Raw genomic sequence first — 20,891 nt, 5'->3', positions numbered from 1 at the left:
GAGGCTAAAAGAAAATGGATTACGTTCATATCTTCCAGTAAAACAGCCGTCTACTATGACTGAGCTGGTCAGTTTCTTAATGATTCAGTTTGAGGGAGGAGAGGGAGCATGGTCAAGCTGCGCTCCATCAAATAGCCTGATCCACTCTTTTTCAGTATAACAAGAGTCATCAGGCGGCTCATACCAACATATGTATGAGGTGATATCACAGCTACTGGTAGCATTAGCTTCACAAATGCACACATGAGCTGATGAACAGGAATGCTAACCATGCTAAACAGCAGGGCTATGACTACACACTGGCACTTCCCAAAGATGCACAAAAGAGGTGTAAATGTGCTCATGCTGCCAAAAAGCTGCGCTGGACTTCCTGTTCGCTGTGCAGCAGCAGCTCACAGCCGGTTAGCGCCGACTACCAGCACAGCAGGAGTAGTCATCCCTGTCCCAGCCTGTGTGTGTCCCCCGTGTCCCCACACCCCCGCAGGGTCTCACACTAGCAGATGTTTACCCCCCATCCACCCCCTGTCCTTTGATGCATTTTTTGAATGTGCTGACGGGGGGGTCCTCGCATTACTTCAGGGTGTATTTACTCTTTTTCTGAGCTGCACCTTCGCCAGGAAACAGGCAGATTTGAATCTCTGCAGGTTTTGCTGGAGGTGGTTCAGGACACGTGATGAATCGAGTGGGAGCTGCAGTGCATCAGTGTAGGTCAGCTCAGGTTCACACAGTTAAATCTGCTCTTTTGGCTTTTAGACATTTGCTTTTCTTTTAGAAGATATGATCGTGTTTATTTTTTGAGTTGCCCAAAATTATAAATTACACTTTCTCAAAAAGAAGATGTTGTTTTTCATTTTCACCCTGCAACTGTTTCAGCACTTAAATGTGAATTAAATGAAATGTACTCTGTAAACACTGCTGCACAAATAATTTCCATGTCAAGGGCAAAGCAGGATGTTTAGATCATCCATAACTGAGGTCAGCTGCCAGCAGCTAGCGTGTCGCCGTCGTTAGCCAAATGGCCTTCGACGCACCGCCGAACCCACAGTCGGCGCTTCCACATTTATTTCATGTCAGTGGAGACTAAGGGCCTCGGGCCAAGTTCCTCGTACATTTAGATACTTTTCATCTCCATAACTGCGGCGTCTTAGAGTGATCGTCATTTCAGGGCCTCGTCCAAACTGTAAATATCCCTGCTGAAGTCCTCGCGCTCCATTGTAACGTGTTGTTTTTCCTGCGTCTTTGAGAACGATGGCACGGTGGTTTGTCACTGCCAGCTAATATTAGCGCTAACGCAGCAAGGCTAAACTGGGACTGTGAGGGACTCACGGAGCAGAGGACTGATGGAGCAGAGGACTGACTTACTCATCGATCGATTGATTGATTTGACAGACTGAATGATGATTTTTCTGATTGCTTGTATCTCAGGTAACACTTAAAGATCTACTGGTTGAACATTTTGAATCGTAATGCTGTCTAGATTTTGACTTCAGTGAACCACACAGACTGATGAAATGGTCTCTGTTGGACTGTTTTGATTATCTGCTCATGGACACTGACACACAGTTAAACGTTGCGTCTGAGGTTATGGAGAGATCAAGGTCACCGTCTAATAACAGGAGCGTTGTTCAGAGCTGAGACAGGGTGTGAACTCGGGATGCTCCTGAAAGCAGTTAATCACTTAAAGCTTGTCAGGTGACACCAGAGCGTCCGTTCAGTGTTTGAGAGAGGGCACCGCCAACATAGGGCAGCAAATAATTCACACAGATTTTATTGATCCCACATCAAGGAAATTAAGTTATTACAGCCAACAAATATTAAAAAAGCAAAAACAGAAAAACAGTAGCACAGAAGGGTCAAAATAAAGATGATATATAACATGTGTGTACAGATTATGGAAACACTCATTGCCATAAAAATACTACTGCCATATGTTGAACTGCACGAGTCTGTGTATGAGTACAATATGTACAGTTATAGAAATACTGCTGCCAGTATGGATAATAAATACAGCTGGAAAAAAAATATTAAGAATTAAGAACTGCACAAGATATAACGGATGATGTGAGCTGAACATAAGGTCAAAGATTAAAGTGCAGAACGACAAAATAATGGAAACAATAAAGCTAAATTGTTGAGATCTGGTCTATTATATAATGGGATGTTATTTTTATTCAGTCTGAGGTTTAAAATGTCAGCTGGCAAATATCATCAGAATCAGATTTCACAACATCTGACCAAACAGATTTATTTGTGGATATGATCTGACAGTATTCTGGGAATGTTTTGCTGGGAAATTTAGAAAAGGAAAGACAGTTTGATGATTTTCCACTCCTGAGTAACTGTCTGCAGCCTTTAGGACTACGTGATTTTAAGCTCTGGTTGATTTATGTGTGTGCAAACAAACGCTCAGTGACAGACCGAGCCACTAATGAAGAGGCAACACTAAAACTAGAGCACATAACAAACTGACTGACCTGGAGACAGATTCAGACTGACAGAGGCTCACACACAAAGGTAGCTTACTGACTTCCATGCAGATGGAGTGTATGTGAAGTGTATGTGTTCAGAGACAGAGCTGACAAACACCGTCCGTCAGGCTCAGCGCCTCGGGGGTGTCGGCCTCTGCAGCAGTAACATCAGCTAATGGAGGCTCCGCATGGCTGATGGGAGCAGAGAGGGAGAGGCCGGGGGAGGAGTGAGGGAGGACAGCATCGGAAAATGACTTCCAGCCACATCTGCTGCAGACTCTCACACCTGGATTAGGACGAGACATGTCTGAGATTTGGTGTGAAGGTACAGTTAATTCCACATTTCAGCTGCTAACAAACTCAAAACAATACGAGTGTTACCTGTGTGACTTTGCACTTAAAGTCAGCACAGAGACTTCCTGAGGGGCTGTTTGACTCCAGTGACTCCCCCGAATTTCTGGACAGTAACTCAATTCAAGCAGGAGCTTAATTATATGGAACTGCCCTTTAAAGCGATGCACAGACGTCTCTGTCAGCAGGACGTCATATGTCTGCTCCTTTAAAAATGGTTCTTCTGTTGAAGAACAGTAAAGGTTTGCTCAGGTTTAGGCAGAAAAACCATCCCGCCCTGTGGCTTCCTCCTGTGCTCCTGTCATAACTACCACGGCCACTAGAGGGCGATGCCACTTGGACGTAAACGTGTCATTTTAGGTCACTTGGTGAACGAGTGATTATGCTATTTTTCAGGATAAAGGTGTTTAGCATCTTCCATGTTTGGCCTGCAGCATCTGAGCTAGCTAAAGCTTGACGTCACGCTCTTGAGGAAAAAAGGCCTTTCTGTGTGGAGTTTGCATGTTCTCCCCGTGTTCACCTGGGGTATCCTCCATAAAATATACCCCTACTAAAAACATGCAAGAAGATCACCACCTGACCAATGGTGACTGGGTCCCCGGGCGCCGGTTGGATGGCAGCCCACCGCTCCTGGTCTGCCGTGGAGGAAGGACGACCAGGATGGGTTAAAGGCGGAAGTTAAATTTCACCAGTGCATGGCGTGTGTGGGCATGATGCATGTAACTGTGGGACAAATAAAGGGGATTGTCCCTCCCTCTGATTCTTCATCGTTTGCACTGTTAGCTTTAAAAGTGCTTTTATTAAACGGAGAGATGATCAGAAGAATTAACCTTTCTACAGACGGCGTTCCCCAGCAAGTGCCTCCAATATGGCCGCCACAGGCTTCCTTAGCTCACCTGGAAGCCTTTTGTAAAGAGGGGAAGACAGAAGAAGAGGTATGAGGGAGAGATGGCTGAAGAGGAGGAAAAGGCTGAGGAGAGAGGAGAAGCAGGATGTGGAGGAAACGAGGGAGACGTCGGGTGGAGAGTGACAGAGGACGGGATGGAGGGAGGGTTAGTGCAGAGCTAAGTGGCTGCGTGAGGCGATTAATGCTGTTTATTCATTATTTAGGCCGCAGTCATGGAGGGAGGGATGAGGATTCGTCTTATTTACGTCTACTTTTCTGGTAAAATCACTCATTTGCTTCCCGTTGACAGATTCATCTGCAGCTCTCAGAGACATTTCTGGGGTTTAATATTAATCTTTATTTCACGACTCGAGCTGTGAGGATTTCTAATAGATGTTATCAGCCGGACAGACAGAACGCTGCAGCAACGTTACTCAGAAATGTCCAGATAATGAAAAGATATGACTAAAATCCTCCAACACACACACACACACACACACACACACACACACACACACACACACACACACACAGCTAACTAAATATTTACAGCTGTGTCAGAAAATGTCCATAAATCCATTTAGAAGGCATGAAAATGTAAAAAAAAAAAAATCAAATCTATGGCTACAGGCTGAAAACATGAAGGTGCACTTTCAGTATTCATGTGTTCATCCTCAGTAACTTTTCACCTGCTTTCACATCGCACGTTATTTTTACCTTTTACATCTACGTTTAAGTGTTTTGCTTCGCCTTTAGGGATCAGCTTCAAAGGACTTCAGTTTATTTTCATCCCATTTTATACACAACCTCCAGTTTTTAGAGAAAGTCATGCAATAATTCACAATAATAAGAATAATAATTCAAATGCTATTCTGACTAATTGTGTTAAACTCTGTTCAATAAGCTGCAAATTTTTATTCATTTTAGTCTGAAGGAGAGAATTTTGAAGGTTGGCTTCAGATACAAATCCTGCTTTTTTATTTATTTATTTAAGTACATGGTTAAAATACTGTTGATTTGTATATTTTGTGGCAGATTATCTTATTGATATATTATGTATGAGGAGTGTAAATGTTAGTAGAAAACAGCTGAAAATGAAGCAGACCAGAGTTTTAAGAATTTCCAGTTAAAATCTGAACACTGATGATTTTATTGTGACGTGTTTGAGACATGAACACACACAGATACAGAGATTAGCTTTGCATCTCACACACACACACACACACACACACACACACGTCTTGGTATCTTGATATATGTTTTTGTTCAAATTTTACTGAATTGAATTTTGACTGAAGGTCTGTTTGTTTGTTTCATCTCTGATCCCTGCTGTCTTAAGAACCTGCTGCATATTCATGAGAGCTGTGCATTGTTAATTAATATACGTATTATTAGCATTTGAGGGTCATTATCATGCTTGATGTTGAGCTCCACAAACCGTCATTAACACTGACGAAGATGTTCCTGAAGGCCGAGCACATTAATTACAACATCCAGGAGAGAAAACAGGCTGTTAAAGGCGTGTGCTGTTCAAAATACATCACGTACAATGATTCTGTTTTAGAAGCTAATTATTATCAGCCAAGCATGGCGGCTAATGAAATGTGGAAAAAAGCACCAAACATATGTATGTGTGTGGTAACACCTTAATCACATAGTGATATTTAGTAATGCAGCATTAACAGAGGAGATTTCAGCAAACATGGCCGCTCGCATGTTAAAAATGAAAACAGCAGATGATTCATTGAATCGACCCTCTCGGCCACACGGTGTTACAGCCTGTGAAAGGTCACATCTCATGTGTTGTGCAGCTCTGCACATGAAGCAGGGATGTGGAATGCTCTCACCGCTCCGTGAAGAACATGGAGCACATCTGTCAAACATGGTCACGCTGCTGGTTGGAAATGAACAGATAAGACATAAGAACCAGCTCACATCACCTGGTGAGACTAAGAGGAGACGTCCATCATGAGAGTTTAAGTTGAGAATGAAAGTTTCACTCTGCTCGAGGCGGCATGTGTTCTCCTCTGCATCGACGGCTCTGAATGGGGTGATTCCCTCAGTTAAGATTCACTTTTACTTGTAACCATAAAAGAAGAACCAGTGTGTCTCCCTGGGAGTTTCTGTCCAGGAAGCAGTGACGTCCTCCTCAGAGGTAACACAGGCCCACAGCGCTGGAGCTGCTGCTGCTGCATCTCTGCTGTGTCTGCTTTAAGCCACCAGTGAATATTTATGCGTATTTGGCTTTTTTTTTTTTTTTTGTCCGGGTGTGCACAGAGCGTTTGGATTCAGGCATGCGATGCAGGCCTCCAGGTTTGCAGCGTGTATAAATAGTTGTAGCATATCTACAGATTAAGGAGAGGCGTTACGATATGAAGGAGGCCGAGCGGCACAGGCAGGTCGATTACTGTTGTATCACGTTCAGACGCCTGGTGGGAGCTCTTTTCAGCAAACAGCCATTCCTCCAAATCCCTGAGTTAGCAACAGGAGTCAAAAGTTCAGCAGCAGTGGCAATGCAGTCTGCGTCAAGGATAACAACTCTGAAATCTGTTATATAAGGTGTGGTGAAGCTCAGGGAGGAACACAAACGCATCTCCAGTGCAGCGAGTCTGTGCACGCACGCACGCACGCACGCACACACACAGCCTATGGAAGCGTTGCCTCTCTTTGAAGTTCGGTTTGGGATTTGGGAAGGCCTCTAAAACCTTTAAATCATGATCTTGGCAAGATAAACAGACTCTAACAAGAGGACACGGCGAGGATTCAGTCGGGACGGATGATCGAGTGAAAGTCGTTTTCCTCTCGTCTTTTTAGTGACTCCTGTAGCGTCTCCGCGCAAAGTGGAGCATTGGGAAGCATTAATCCTGATGGTACAACAAAAAAGTACTTCCTTACAGTACATACTCAGTGTACAGATGGGATGTACAGAAGTAACGGTCACTTCAGGGCTTCCTGCGCTTTTTGTTCTTGTATGATCTGTGTTACAGTACTGTGATCTAGAAGAATAAAACACGTATGTAAAATGTATGTCTGCCTCATCTGTGATTGATGTTTTACCCACAGATGTGCAGAAAGTATTTCACAGTGTTAAGCAGTGTCTGTGGCCCTCCACCAATCAGAGGAGGGCAGCAGCCTCTGTGTAGAGCTAATACTGTCCCATGAGCACAAACCCTGACTTTAACCACACGTCTCTCTTTCCTTTTCTATGGCAGACATATGCAGTACAGAGTCACTACGGCATTCCACATTCAGAGGTAAGAAACGAGCGACCGAGACGCAGTTTCACTGTTCACCTGATGTTTTCTGTGACTCCCCGATGCTAACGGCCGTTTTCTTCACTTCTCTCTCATTCTGCGCTCTTCAGTTAGCAAAGCTCCACCAGCTCTCAATGCAGCAACAGGGCCTGGCCCCCATCAGCCAATCAGCTGCACAAGTTCTCCCAGGTACGTACGCGCACTTATGCAGGACACACACTTGACTGTCTGACTGTGTGTGAATGTGGTGTTTTCACGTCACAGATGATGAAGGAGCTGAAACAGGTGAGACATGAGTCCACTGCAGGCTGACGGACGAGTTACTGAGCTGACAGTACGTGTCACGAGTACATGAGCGAAGTACATATATCTCATATCCAGTGGGGAAGAAGTACTCAGATCTTCAACTTCACTAAAAGTAGCAATACTACAAAAATAATAAAAATTATTAGCATCATTAGCATGTATTAGCATTGAAATACACATGTAGAAACAGACCGTACTGTGTGTAAAAGTACTCTTTATGCTGAATGGCCCAATTCAGAATCAATGATATTGTAGTACTGGATTCTAAATAGCGATGCATTAATGTGCATTAATGTCACTGGAGCTCATTTTAATTACCTTATCTTAATCCACAATAGTATAATTTATGAGCTGGTGTATATTTTTGTGTGTATAGTCTGAATCTGTACAGTAACAAGTAACTAATGATGTCAAATAAATGTAGTGGAATAGAAGTATCGAAATAATCAAGTACAAGTACCTCAGAAATCTACTCTACTGCACAGTCCACAGTCAGAGTAAATGTGCTCAGTTACTTTTCATGTTGACTGTAAGAATGAAAAGTGTGTGTGTGTGTGTGTGTGTGTGTGTGTGTGTGTGTGTGTGTGTGTGTGTGTCCACATTTCACTCTGAAGTCTCTTTCTTGTCACAGCTCTTCAGTATTTTTTGTCCTCTGACACGAAAACTGCAGCAGCTCAGTTTCAACCAAAACATAAAAAATAAAGTTTTATTCAAAAGTTTTATTTCCATATCAGAAAAAAAGTCTCGTTGCCTCCAGTTTCATCATTCATGTCTCAGAAACACAGAAGATGTTTGTAAAAATGTTCTCATTTTATCCGACATGCTCTGGATTCATCTTTTCAAACGCAGACGATCCTTCTGCTGCTGCCGTCGGTCACGTCAGCGTCTCGCTGCGACGGAAACTTTCCAAGAGACGGTAAACGTTACTGGAAGCTCGGTTTCAGCTTATTTTAGAGACGGTAAATGTTACTGGAAGCTCGGTTTCAGCTTATTTTAGAGACGGTAAACGTTACTGGAAGCTCGGTTTCAGCTTATTTTACAGACGGTAAACGTTACTGGAAGCTCGGTTTCAGCTTATTTTACAGACGGTAAACGTTACTGGAAGCTTGGTTTCAGCTTATTTTACAGACAGTAAACGTTACTGGAAGCTTGGTTTTGTTTTTTTTTATAACGTCTGTGTGAGCCGGATTCTGAGCTTCTGGCTGGTCTGACTATGCGAGCCAACTATTGGGAAAATCAAACTTCGCCTACTGAATAAAAAGTTAAAAAGTAACTCAATTGATTTGATTACTTTTCTAAGAGTCAAAGTACTTCCATCAAAACTGAGCTGTGAAGGAGAACCCGCCAGGTTGGAGGGGATATTTACCGCCACCTGAGGTGGAAAATAACTGAGTACATTTACGCAGTGAGTGCACTTAAGTAGATTTCTGAGGTACTTGTACTTTGAGTATTTGCAGTTTATGCTACTTCACACACTTTTTGCTTGTGACTCAATATTTCTACTTTTATCTAAACGAAGGTCTGAGCACTTCTTGTAAGAAGCGTGTGAACTGCAGCTTGTTTTAAGTCCGTTCACACTTTGAAAATGACTTCCTGCACCGTTAAAGAGACGTTTCACACAAACGCTGCAGAGACTAAGACGAGCGAGTTATCAGGTGGGATATGGATGGATGATTATTCCATTATGTCAGGGATAAAACTCATCAGTCCTCGAGGTGCAGGTTGACACACACATGCGCACACGCACACACTCTATCAGAGCACTGTTGGTTTAGCTCGCTGTGACCACACCACTTCCTGTGGAGGGCGAAGGAAAAGAAGAGAAGAAGGAAAGGAAGGGGGGGAGGAAAGGAGGAAACGAGTAAAAGGAAGAAGAAAATAACTCTCTCTCTCTCTCTCTCTCTCTCTCTCTCTCTCTCTCTCTCTCTCTCTCTCTCTCTCTCTCTCTCTCTCTCTCAGGGGTGGACGCCAATTCCCAAACCACGTCTCAGGAGCTCCTCATTCCAAACGATGTGAGTACTGGAGATGTAAACGCCTCTCATGGCTTCTGTTAGCAATGGTTAGCCCCGCCCACGGTCCTACCGGCAAGTTGTGATTGGTCAACTCCATCTTGGCACAGATGATTGTTTCCTTCAAAGAAGGAAAAGTCCGCTTCACCTCCACATTAAAACTAATGACAGTACTTTTGGCTCTGTGCTGCCCTCTGCTGGGCAGCAGTAAAATCTGATTTCATTTTAATGGAAGATTCAGTTATTAAAGACCAAAATTTGTCATTTAATGTGTGACCTTGACGTAAATGCAACCATAAAAAGGGAATACATAGAACAAACTTGACTGCATTTCACTTAATTTCTTTGTCTGGTTTTATTTAGGCATTTTGAATCTTCCGTAGAGTAGAACTGAAATCGTTCTGACCACCTGGACAGGTGTCACTTTTCAGTTTTCGTCAGTTGTCAGCTGCACATTATTCCAAAAACATATGAGCACATATTGAATGTGGGACATTTTGTCAGCGTCCCTGCAGAGCAGCTAACGACACGTAGCCACCACTGTTTATTTCAGGCGGTGAAGCGGACAGCTAACAGTTCAGTGTCGCGCTCAAGGACGCATGACATTTGATGGACATGTTGACTGTCGAGAGGTCAACGCAGCGACCTTTTGTTCATAAAACCGCCTTTAGCCACCCCGCCTCTCTCCGGCTCATCCCTCCATCCATCCATCCATCACAGGCAGTAACTCATGCAGTCAGTGTTCAGCTGTTTAGTGCTTCACCTCTTTGGTTCGACTGTTCATACACAACAACGCAGCTCCACCCGAAACTGACTGCACATCAACGCAACATGACCTCTATCTTACTAACGAGGTGTAGTTACTGTGACTGTTCTGACTAAAATCATTAATGGCCACAACATCACAACCTTGAAATCAGAGCATAATCACAGCAGCTTAACGTGGGACTAAAGCACTTTGTTTTGTTGTGGCAGGTCAGAATAATAAGTCTCCATCCTGTGGCACTCACGTCGTTAGCAGAGACAAACGAAGCGGGTACAGAGACGTTCATGTGACGGAAGCTGAAGTGTTCTTAAACAAAGGTGAAGAGCACAGATCTGAATCCACTGAAGCATCCAACAAACAACAAATCCTCATATCTGAAGCACAAATGTTCCCAGAAATGACTTCTGTATGTGACTCAGCGGCGGGTTTAAGCTGCGAGTACTGCACTTCCGTACAACACTGAGGTGTTGCTTTGGTGACTTAAACCATAAAATCAATCATGTGTTTTTCTGTGTGTATTGTTCTTATGAAGCCCAGCAGCACGTTAGTTAACCCTCCTTCCCGGTTGAGAGGCAGCTGATGGCAGTAACATCTGAACATGTGCGTCTGCACTGCAGAGACCATGACGGTTTAATGAAAAACACCAAACAGAGGTTCAGATTTGGCTCATTGACGATCTACAAATATGTTGGAGGGGAAGCCGAGGGTGCCGCGAGCGAGTGTGTTTTTCCCATTAGCGCTGAGAGGAGATATCTATATCCCTGCTTTTCTGCCTCACTTGACTGTTTCACTCCTCTTCCACTTTGCCTCCATCCATCAGTGAGCGTTAGTCGTTCAGTCGTCACAGAGCGGCTGCTTTCAAAGCTCTGGGTTAAATACAGACACACGCATGCACAGAGGACGACTGACTCAGCACACACACACACACACACACACACACACACACACACACACACACACACACACACACACACACACACACACACACACACACACACACACACACACACACACACACACACACACACACACACGACCTGAACCTCAGTCAGGCACTTCCTGTTGTTAGTATGTAATTAAACTGCTAATAGAAACAGCGCTCTTTCCATCTGATTTCTAAGCCAAATACAGACGAAGAGTAAAAGGAGCCACACCAGCTCCCTCTGCACAAACATCCTCACTTTGAAAGTAAAATAAAAAAGGTGGAAAAGTTCAGTAACAGTCCAAAAAGGTGGATTCGATCCAGCCTGCGTTTCCTGTTACCCATGATCACGACCTTTAACCTCAACCAGCTGTTTTAGTTGCTGAACCTTCGCCAACAACTACAGCTCATTTGACTGTCTAACGTTCACATATTGTAGAAAGACAAAAAGTTGGCTTTGGACAAAAAAATGTCCCTGAATGTAATCTGGGGTTTTCCAGAATCATCCGACGTTGCCGTTTTAATCGTGAGGTTAATTAATGAAACTGAAATCACCTGAGTTGATGCTCAAACCAGGTGGGAAGATCCCAGTGACGGTCAGTTTAAACCAACCTGCTTCTTCTTCTCCAAAATCTTCTCTTTGGAGAAAACTCCCGTAAAGACAGATGAAAGAGAGTCTTACATATGGAGCGTGAACAAGACACAGAGACAGCAGAATACAGTAAATAACAGAACACCTTTGAACTGTCTGTCTGTCTGTCTGTCTGTCTGTCTGTCTGTCACATTCATCCTTCAGCTGATGCCTCACCACCTTCTCATCTGTTCCTCAGTATCTAACAGCAGACGTGATGATTTCTCAGTCACATTCAGTTAACACTGGTCCTTTATGGATGAGCTGTCTGCAGCACCATAAAGGACACGCACGCACGCACGCACGCACACACACACACGAGCATGAGGTCATGTTTTCTCCATTATCAACACCTCTGCAGGTGCTGTCTCCTCGCAAGCGTCAGTTTCAAGGCCCCAAGCTTCCATTCATGTTTTTGTGTGGCTTTAACATGCATGAACACACACACACACACACACACACACACACACACACACACACACACACACACACACACACACTAAACATGCAGTCCAGCTCACACGTGTGTACTTACTGTATGGCTGGACTGAGAAAATAACACAGGGATACAATAGCTCAGATCAGAGAGGGGCTTAAGACCCTGTGTGTGTGTGTGTGTGTGTGTGTGTGTGTGTGTGTGTGTGTGTGTGTGTGGGTGTGTGTGAGTCATCGAGCAGGGCCAAGCAGAGCAGATTAATGACATCCTATAGCTCACAGTTAGAGATTTAACAACAGCCCTGTCTGACACTATGTCTCTCTCTCTCTCTCTCTCTCTCTCTCTCTCTCTCTCTCTCTCTCTCTCACTCTCTCTCCCCCTCTCACTCTCTCTCTCTCTCTCTCTCTCTCCCCTTCAGTAAACCTTTCCAAATTACAAGGGCAGCAGGGAATCACCCAAAAATAGCCCTCTGTCCGTCCTCTTCCTCCTCTCCTCTTCAGCTTCAAGCTGATTTTACCCAACAGCACTTACATAAAGCCGCTCAGAGGGGGACACATAACACTGTACGGCATCCTGCCAAAACCTCGTATCTCCCGAGCAGTCAACCTTGTAGAAAGTGTAAAAGCCAAAGCTTGTTGAGGGACACTGTGACTCTTCTTTAAAAAGTGAGTGAAATCATGACGTCTGAAAGCAGCTTCAGCACTCCTGAACGCCGTCAGTCCCAGCAGAACGCCACCGTCCCGCCCACCGATTCGTCTACCTTGCTGTCAATCAACACATCAATATCACGGTCCTTCTGAACGACGTGAACTCTGACCCTCGATGCGTCTCCCTGGAGGGAAATGAGGCTGTACAGAGTTCAGTAACTCGCCGCCTGTTATACTATAACTGCCCATTGAAATACTACTGTCCAGAAAAATAGTACTGCCCATTAAAGTACTACTGCCCAGAAAAATACTACTGCCAATTAAAATACTACTGCCCATACAAATACTACTGTCCATATTCTTATGAGAAAAACTATCGATGCCATATGTTGTATCGCACTTGAGAAATACTGTTTTATAGAAAGGACACTGAATTTCACGAGTCACGAGTTTATAAAAATACTCTTGGCATTGTGGATAATAAATAGTGTTACTGCACAGTTGAGAAAAAATACACAACAACTTAGTGATTGCACCAGATGAAACGGATAATGTGAGCACGTGTCAGCATTGATAAACAGGTGGTACAACAACAGCAGGTGTATGATGTAGAAAGACGGCATCAACACAGAGCTACACAACGTGATGCTGGCGTTAAACAGTCTGAAGGACCTGCAGCACTGGATGCAACTAAACCTTCATTTTCAAATAGCTCAGTCCCTCTCAGGCCTGTGTGAAACACACAGCGTTCATGTGGACGAGGTCAGTCCGGAACCACAGCAGGTGGAACAACACAGGAAGCTGCAGCAGAAAGTCCAACCAGGCTCAACGTTAGCCACAACACAGCGCCGTCTCATCCACGCCGCGCAGGTAGACGACATTACAGCATGAAGGGAGTATTTCTACTGTTTACTTACTGAAACAGCTGAAAACTTTGCAGAGTTCAGTGTTTCTGGCGTCTGACGAACCGTGAAACTCACCGACTTGTTCCTCAAACCAGGGATGGGAGTTAGTATCAACATTTTTCAGATTAATGAATCAACAACGTTCCTTCATTATGATGATTATGAAACTCATCTCGCTGCTTTTTCCTCCTAAACATACAGTATAGACGACAGATATATAATATAAAGAGTAATGAGAGAAAAACCTGTTAGCAGACCTGCGATGATGGTCCAAGACGGGAGATACGAGGTTTTGTCAGACACGGTTCTGCTGGTGATGACTCACAGGAGGCGGTTTATGATTCAGTGAGGTCAAACAGCAGCTAAAGGTGGACTTCACACAAACGGTCCTGACCTGGTTGTTGTCTTCTGTCTCCCACTCTGTCATTATGGCTACACGCACGCACACACGCACGCACACACGCACGCACACACGCACGCACGCACACACGCACTTAAATTATCCGAGTCCATTTCCACAAATAGCTGATGACAGCACACAATCAGATCTACATCAGAGCTTTTTTGTGAGAGAGTGACTGGTGGGGAAATGTTTGTGGTACAGAGAGGAAAACGATGCTGAATGAAGGATACAGAAAGAGAACAAACAGACTGAAGAAAGGAAAGATTTGGGTCATAAGCAGATAAGAAGACCAGAGAGGAAGAGGAACAGGAAGAGGAAGAGAGGGTGGATGGAGTAAAGTCTCCTGTGTCAGAGGTTGCAATTCAGAAGTTTCAGAATTCATGTAAACCAGAGGAGAGGGGGGCCGTGACTCAGCAGGTCTCAGCTGCTCCGGAGCCAGACGTTGAACCACAGACTGCTCCTGTTGGTCCGGCAAGCTCCTGGCATGTTAGCCTGCAGCCATCAGTGTGTGAGTGTGTGTGGGTGGATGACTAAAGCCCTGCATGTACACGTGCTGCATCCTCCCTGACTCAAAAAGTGACTCTGAAGCAGCTCTGCAGTCCTCGTCACACACCTGACCACGTCACCTGACCTACACTGGTCATAATCACTATAGCCACTAGAACACTTTGATGTGTTCTAGGGCTCAAGGCCAGAGGAGCTGAGAAACCCAGAGAAAAACACCTTTTTACCTGTCTGGGGTCGGGACGAGCCGAGTCGGCTAATGGTGGTGATGGTGTAACACTAGCTGTTGTTTTAAATCCGTTACTAACACTTGTTAAATCAGCGTTAACAGTTTCACATAAGACGTCTGAACGTAAATAACGTACCCTGTCTTGTTTCGAGACGATCCTCGACTTTGGTGCTGTTTCATCGGACCTTTGCGAGCAAACAGCCGTAACGTAGACGCCATCATTCAGCACCGCGGCGCTGAACGTTTGCTGCTCGGTGAATCCACGGGACAATTAAAGCTACACACGTTTGGACAAACCAGACGACAGTCATCTCGGAGCACTCTGACAAAACAATTCTGTCCTCATGTTGACCAAACGAGCTGCGTTGACCTGTGATCAGGATCAAGTCCCGAAACGCTGCTCGAACGGCTTGTTTTGATCTCATGAAATAGACGACTTTTCTGTGATCACAAGAAGATAAAGAAAAATGATCCAACAAGTGGGAGAGAATTACATTTCAAATGATTGAGAGTCTTTAATCTGAATCCCTCTGAGGCAAAGTATTATTACATTATTGTCTCTTAATTCGCTCTACAAGTAAACAAATAATTAACCATAAATGATAAAAGTGTTTTAAGAATATGTGTGTGTATACAAGTCCGGCTAATGAGCCAGAGAGTTAATTAGCTGTTTGTTAATTGATTCTATAAACCAAACGTCCCTGATGGGGATCATTAAAATATACCATTGCTTTTTTTTTCTTTTTAATTGGGTTACGTTTACATCCTCTCTGGTCCTTTGAATAGATGGAACCTGTTTTCTCAGAGCAGTTACAGTTTATTTAAGGCAGTTTCATGTTGCACTGTCATCAATATTCATTGTTCGTCAGAGAGAAGTGACGCCTGGGGCATTAAACTCTGCACATTCATGACTAAACCTGTGTGTACGCACACACACAAATACACACATGCGTTATTTTAATTAGATTCACAAAGCCACACGTATATTTCCATTTCCACACCGAGTTTGTCTTAAATGGACACAGAAACGATCATCGATACTTGAGCTCGGTCCAACGCTTGTTAGACCCGTCGAAGAGAAAAACAGCAAAGAAGGGGACGTACAGTTTGACCACCTGCGCAGCATCAGAGCGACCGTTAGCCGGAGATATTTATAGCATCCATCACACCAACTCATCACTTGTGGCTGTACATCATTCAGTATCTCAGGCCTCATTGATGAAGAACGATTCATACTCAGGTAAATAATGACTCAAATGTAAATAACAAAACCTCATAAATTATTTTAAATGAAGCATATAAATGTGCCTTTAACTGACATTTTACAGAAAGCTGTGCAGACACCAAAACAAAAACAACCTGTTTTATTCTGAGGTCCCTTCTCTCACCTTGTATTCATGGTGACGCTTTCGGCTTTTACAGGAACCAGTCTATGAGTGGGAGATGGTGGATGCATCAGTCATACATCTGTCATCCTCCCAATCCCACAACTCCACTCGTGTCTTGTTATTATCAAGTTTCTGTCTGATTTGTGAAAATTTGCATCAGCTCATCAGTTTTTTGATGCAGCTCAGCTCCAAATGCAACACACATAAGACACGATACACAACCAACTCATGTTTACAGGAAGACAGGTAACGAGACAGCTGTCCATCTGCTGTTACTGCCTGACACACGCTGACACACGCTAACACACACACACACACACACACACACACACACACACACACACACACACACACACAGTTAGTCAGGAGAATGGGTGGAGAGGACCAAACATAACCTGCACAGAGACGTGTAGGTGTGGGTTCATCCATCAGCTGAAACATAACTTCATAAGGTTCATGAAGCTTCAGTGTCTGTTGAGGATGTGTCTGAGAGGAGCTCCTTCAGCTCTGTGTGTATTTTGGTGGACTGTGGTGGACTTTCATTTTTTGATGAATCCAAAGGGTTTCTATTATTTAGTCCACCTCCCTTTGTGTCACCTGAGGTGAACAAATGTCTTTGTCTTTGCACTTCGAAGGCCATGATGTGAAATCAATCAATTTTTTACAAGATATTTGGTTCTAGAAGCTTAGCGACTAGCTAACTGCTAACATGCTAGCCAGCCAGGAAACGATAGTGCTAATCATATTTTATTTTTCCTCGTGGTCTGTTTAGTCATGCCGACATTTCAGTCTCATGATTATTCATCTTTCAGCTCTGTCATTAATTAACACGTTGATTAAAAATACAGATTCAGTCAGAGAAACCCCGCTGCACTCTCTAATCCTGTCCATCTCATCCTCCCACAGCTGATTGGCTCAATCATCGGTCGCCAGGGCACCAAGATAAATGAGATCCGGCAGGTATCGGGGGCTCAGATCAAGATCGGCAGCCAGCTCGACAGCACCAGCGACCGCCACGTCACCATCACCGGCACGCCGATAGCCATCAACCTGGCTCAGTACCTGATCACTTCATGGTAAGCATCCAAAGTCAAGGCCCCAAGTGTCTGGATACAACTACTACTGTCATGTTCTGGTGGCTCCAAATCCACCTCAGAACCACATGATGTCAAAGTGTTTGACTTTGCTATTGATGGCAGTCGTATAGCCGTCAACAGCACTGACTCACAGTCAGACACAGCACCATCCACCACTGATGGAGGCAGTTTTCCATTTTAAACCAGGTTTAGATGTGTCTTTCATGACCTCGACTCAGTTCTCCAGGAGTGGAAATCTTGCTCCTTTGCTTCCTCGGCAGGTGTTTTCTTTGAGCTCTAATGACGTTTTTAATGAGCACCTGAGAATGAGTTGAGATAACAGATGAAACGATCTGTCAGGGTTCCTTCTGGAAATCATTAAGTTCAATCATGTTCTGATAAAACTGGAGTCACTCAAAGCCACCGTGGACACAGCCTTCATCGTAAAATAACGCTGAGTTTATAGATTGTCTCCATGTGAGGGCACTTCCACTGAGAGGCAGTTACACAGTCAGTCAGTCACACAAACAAATCTGGCAAAATACTACATTCAAATACTGCATGAAATAGACTGAATCAAAGCAGCGATCTCTTACAGGTGAGTTACACCTGGGACCTGACACACAAAACTCAGCACAAAGACAGAAATATCACATTCTTTCGGTTTAGTGAGCCATTTAACAACTGATGTGGACACGCACTTAGTCAGCTCTGTACAAATCAACACACCGTCTGCTCCACCTGCAGAGCGCCTGCTTTATCAAAGTACTAATACCACACTGTAAAAATACTCGCTTACAAGTAAAAGTCCTGCGATGAAAATACAACTGAAGTAAAATCCTTAAAGTATTGAAAGTAAAAGTAGTGCAGTAAAGTGTCCCCTATGTCTGCTGTCCTCTTGTCTCTGGTCTCTTTAGATCATTGTGTCCTCTGTGTCTGTTGTCCTCTTGTCTCTGGTCTCTTTAGATCATTGTGTCCTCTGTGTCTGTTGTCCTCTTGTCTCTGGTCTCTTTAGATCAGTGTGTCTCCTCATTCATGTCTCAGCAGGATGTTCCTGTTGGAGTTGGTTGAGGTGGAGCTCATTTTAACTCCAACTAATGATTCTTTTCATTCGGATCAATCTGCTGATCATTTTCTCCATCGATCAATCGATCGATCGTTTCGATCTTCATATGTTCAACATGTAAAAATCTTAATTTGCTGTCAGATAACTGTGGTGAAGTACAAAGTACAGTATTTGTAATTAGTGACATTCCAGCAGAGTTTAAAGTACCACTATCATTAGTTCATCACTAAAGGATCATTGGCTCTGATCTCAAAAATCACTGATTTAATTCATACAGTGAATCAGACTGAAACAGACTTTACAGCAAAATTAGAGGTTCTATAATAAAATGCTTCCAATGTAATTTGAAAGAATGATATAACACAAAGGTGATTAACAGAAAGTGTGTAAATGTTTTCATAATTCCCTCTTTGTGTGGGGGGAAAGCCTGGGAGGCGGACAGCATCTGACTATTTCCTGCACAGATCATAGTGAGCGAGCACAGTGTGACTTCAGGTGGGAACCACGTCAAAGGCCTCCATCATGAGTGTCTTCCATCATCCCTCCGTCGTCACTGCAGCTCACTGTGTGACAGCCTTATTAATCTTAGCATCTCTAATCGTTTGTAGTTTCATCTAATGAGCACAGAATGGCTGCTTTTCGTGACTGTTGATGCTGTGGTTTATGTTCAAAAGCTGCCAAACGTTACATCTGATTTGTCTTTTTGTTGGATGAAAAATACCGAATTTCATTTTCTTATAGGCAACATTGAATTTCCTTCAGATTTGTCACGCTGCAGTAAAATGTCACTAAATGTAACTGAATGCCTCTTAAACCAAGAGATTTTAACTTTTTACTGCACTGTGGGTGAAGTGGAGCGACACTGCAGCACAGGTGTACTCTCCTCTTTGAGCACTGCATGCTTCATATATCTGCAGGATGAATCACGTGAGAATCTTCACATGATAAAAAGAAATGAAGCTCTACATCGAACACGGGGAGCAAGTGAGTTTCCCTTCGTTTAATCAGACTCTGGAGATGCAGGATACAGACTGCCGGCCGGGTTTAATACACGATACCACCTCCATGAATATGCAAATTCATGATTGGACTCTGGATGAAATTGATATTTCACTCACTGCTCTTCCTGCCGCTGACAGCAGGGAGAATAGGCAGGACAAATCACACACACACACACACACACACACACGCACACACGCACACACGCACACACGCGCACACACACACACACACACACACACACGCACACACGCGCACACACGCACACACGCACACACGCACACACACACGGGTCAGCCTCGTTCAGTCTGAAATGTCAGGTCAGGGAAGGTGAGAGGCTGACGCTGGAGTATCGGCTCGGTTTCATTATATTTGTCTCCCACCGGCTGACCACAGAACAGCTAAATTAACCCGACAAACTGAATGAAATGACGTCAATGGAGAACATCTTCTCTTTGGATGTGCTGTAGTGACTACTACTGCATTTAGATACAGTTTTACATGTGTATGTTCATTATACTTCACTCTATACTTCCACTCCTCAGACGGAAGTACTGTACTCTACTTCACAGCATTTATCTGACAGCTGTAGTTACTGTTGACTTCTCAAATCAAGATTTTATGACCATAAAACACCTGATTAGTTTAGAAAATAACATTCATTGCTAGAGATTAAACTGCTGGTATTTAACCTTTATTGCTTGTGACAAATAAAAAGTGTCTAGTTTGATGTGTCTCCTCGTCACATCAGATGTCTGTTAGCCATTAGCAGCTTTAGCTTCTCACATGGTTTCATTCAAATATCGGTTTGAATAACTTTATTTCTTCATAGAATAACATAACACATTTTACTGCACAGTGAGTACTCTGACACTTACATACAGGAGAACTCTGCAGTTTGAATGCAGGACTTTCACTCTTAATGCAGTATTTCTACATTGTTGTACTGGTACTTGTTCTTAAGCGATGGAGCTGAGTACTTGTACCACTGTTATTATTCAGGAAACGGTCTTTTTGGTTTGAATCCATCACAAAGCAGCAGATATTACTGCTGTCTTTGATCAAACAGGATGAGCTTAACGAATGAAGCATCACTGAGAGGATGCAAATTATCTTCTGTAAGTCACAACATCGAAATGCAATGAATCCTGTCATGTGAGCGTGTGTGTGTGTGTGTGTGTGTGTGTGTGTGTGTGTGTGTGTGTGAGATTTCTTTTTGCATGCATAGGTATCTGTGTACATCAAACACAACCGTATTTTTGGACTGTGCTGCATTTACATGTAAAAGAAAGAAATCTTTTCACGTCATCAGAGACACGATTCTGCCAAATGATTTCTCCTAAAAAACAGATATTAATTCTCTAAAACCACTTCAGCTACAGTCGAGCCTTCACTCTGTGTCTGTCCCTGTGTCACAGGCCTCATGTCCAACAGCACTCATCTGAATCTGAGGAAAATCAACAAATTCTGTGTCTGAACTCAAAATGTGCCTTGACGTCAGCACTGAAAACCGACAGTTTATCCTAAATGCTCATGCTCATGCAGCTCAATGTTTAGCTGATTCATCGACCACCAGCCTGAAATGAACCCTTCATTCTTTCATTTTGTTTTTACTGTATTCTGCTCCACCCAGTCCACATTCCTG

At 43.7% G+C, this 20,891-nt stretch overlaps 1 protein-coding gene across 5 annotated transcripts in view; it reads left to right on the top strand.

Annotated features, from left to right (window-relative positions):
- Positions 1 to 20,891, top strand: part of pcbp4 (poly(rC) binding protein 4) — a 108,895-nt gene that overhangs the window by 78,240 nt on the left and 9,764 nt on the right. For all 5 annotated transcript variants that reach the window (XM_076746369.1, XM_076746378.1, XM_076746387.1 and 2 more), the window contains 4 exons: positions 6,918 to 6,959; positions 7,070 to 7,148; positions 9,225 to 9,277; positions 17,012 to 17,181. In XM_076746369.1, the coding sequence (XP_076602484.1) occupies positions 6,918 to 6,959; positions 7,070 to 7,148; positions 9,225 to 9,277; positions 17,012 to 17,181 (344 nt within the window). The remainder of the gene's footprint in view (positions 1 to 6,917; positions 6,960 to 7,069; positions 7,149 to 9,224; positions 9,278 to 17,011; positions 17,182 to 20,891) is intronic.

This window comes from Chaetodon auriga, chromosome 2 (genome assembly GCF_051107435.1).
Source record: "Chaetodon auriga isolate fChaAug3 chromosome 2, fChaAug3.hap1, whole genome shotgun sequence".
NCBI classification, from domain to species: domain Eukaryota; kingdom Metazoa; phylum Chordata; class Actinopteri; order Chaetodontiformes; family Chaetodontidae; genus Chaetodon; species Chaetodon auriga.
The sequence above is the reverse complement of the archived record's forward strand: the minus strand, read 5'-3'. Positions and strand labels throughout refer to the sequence as shown.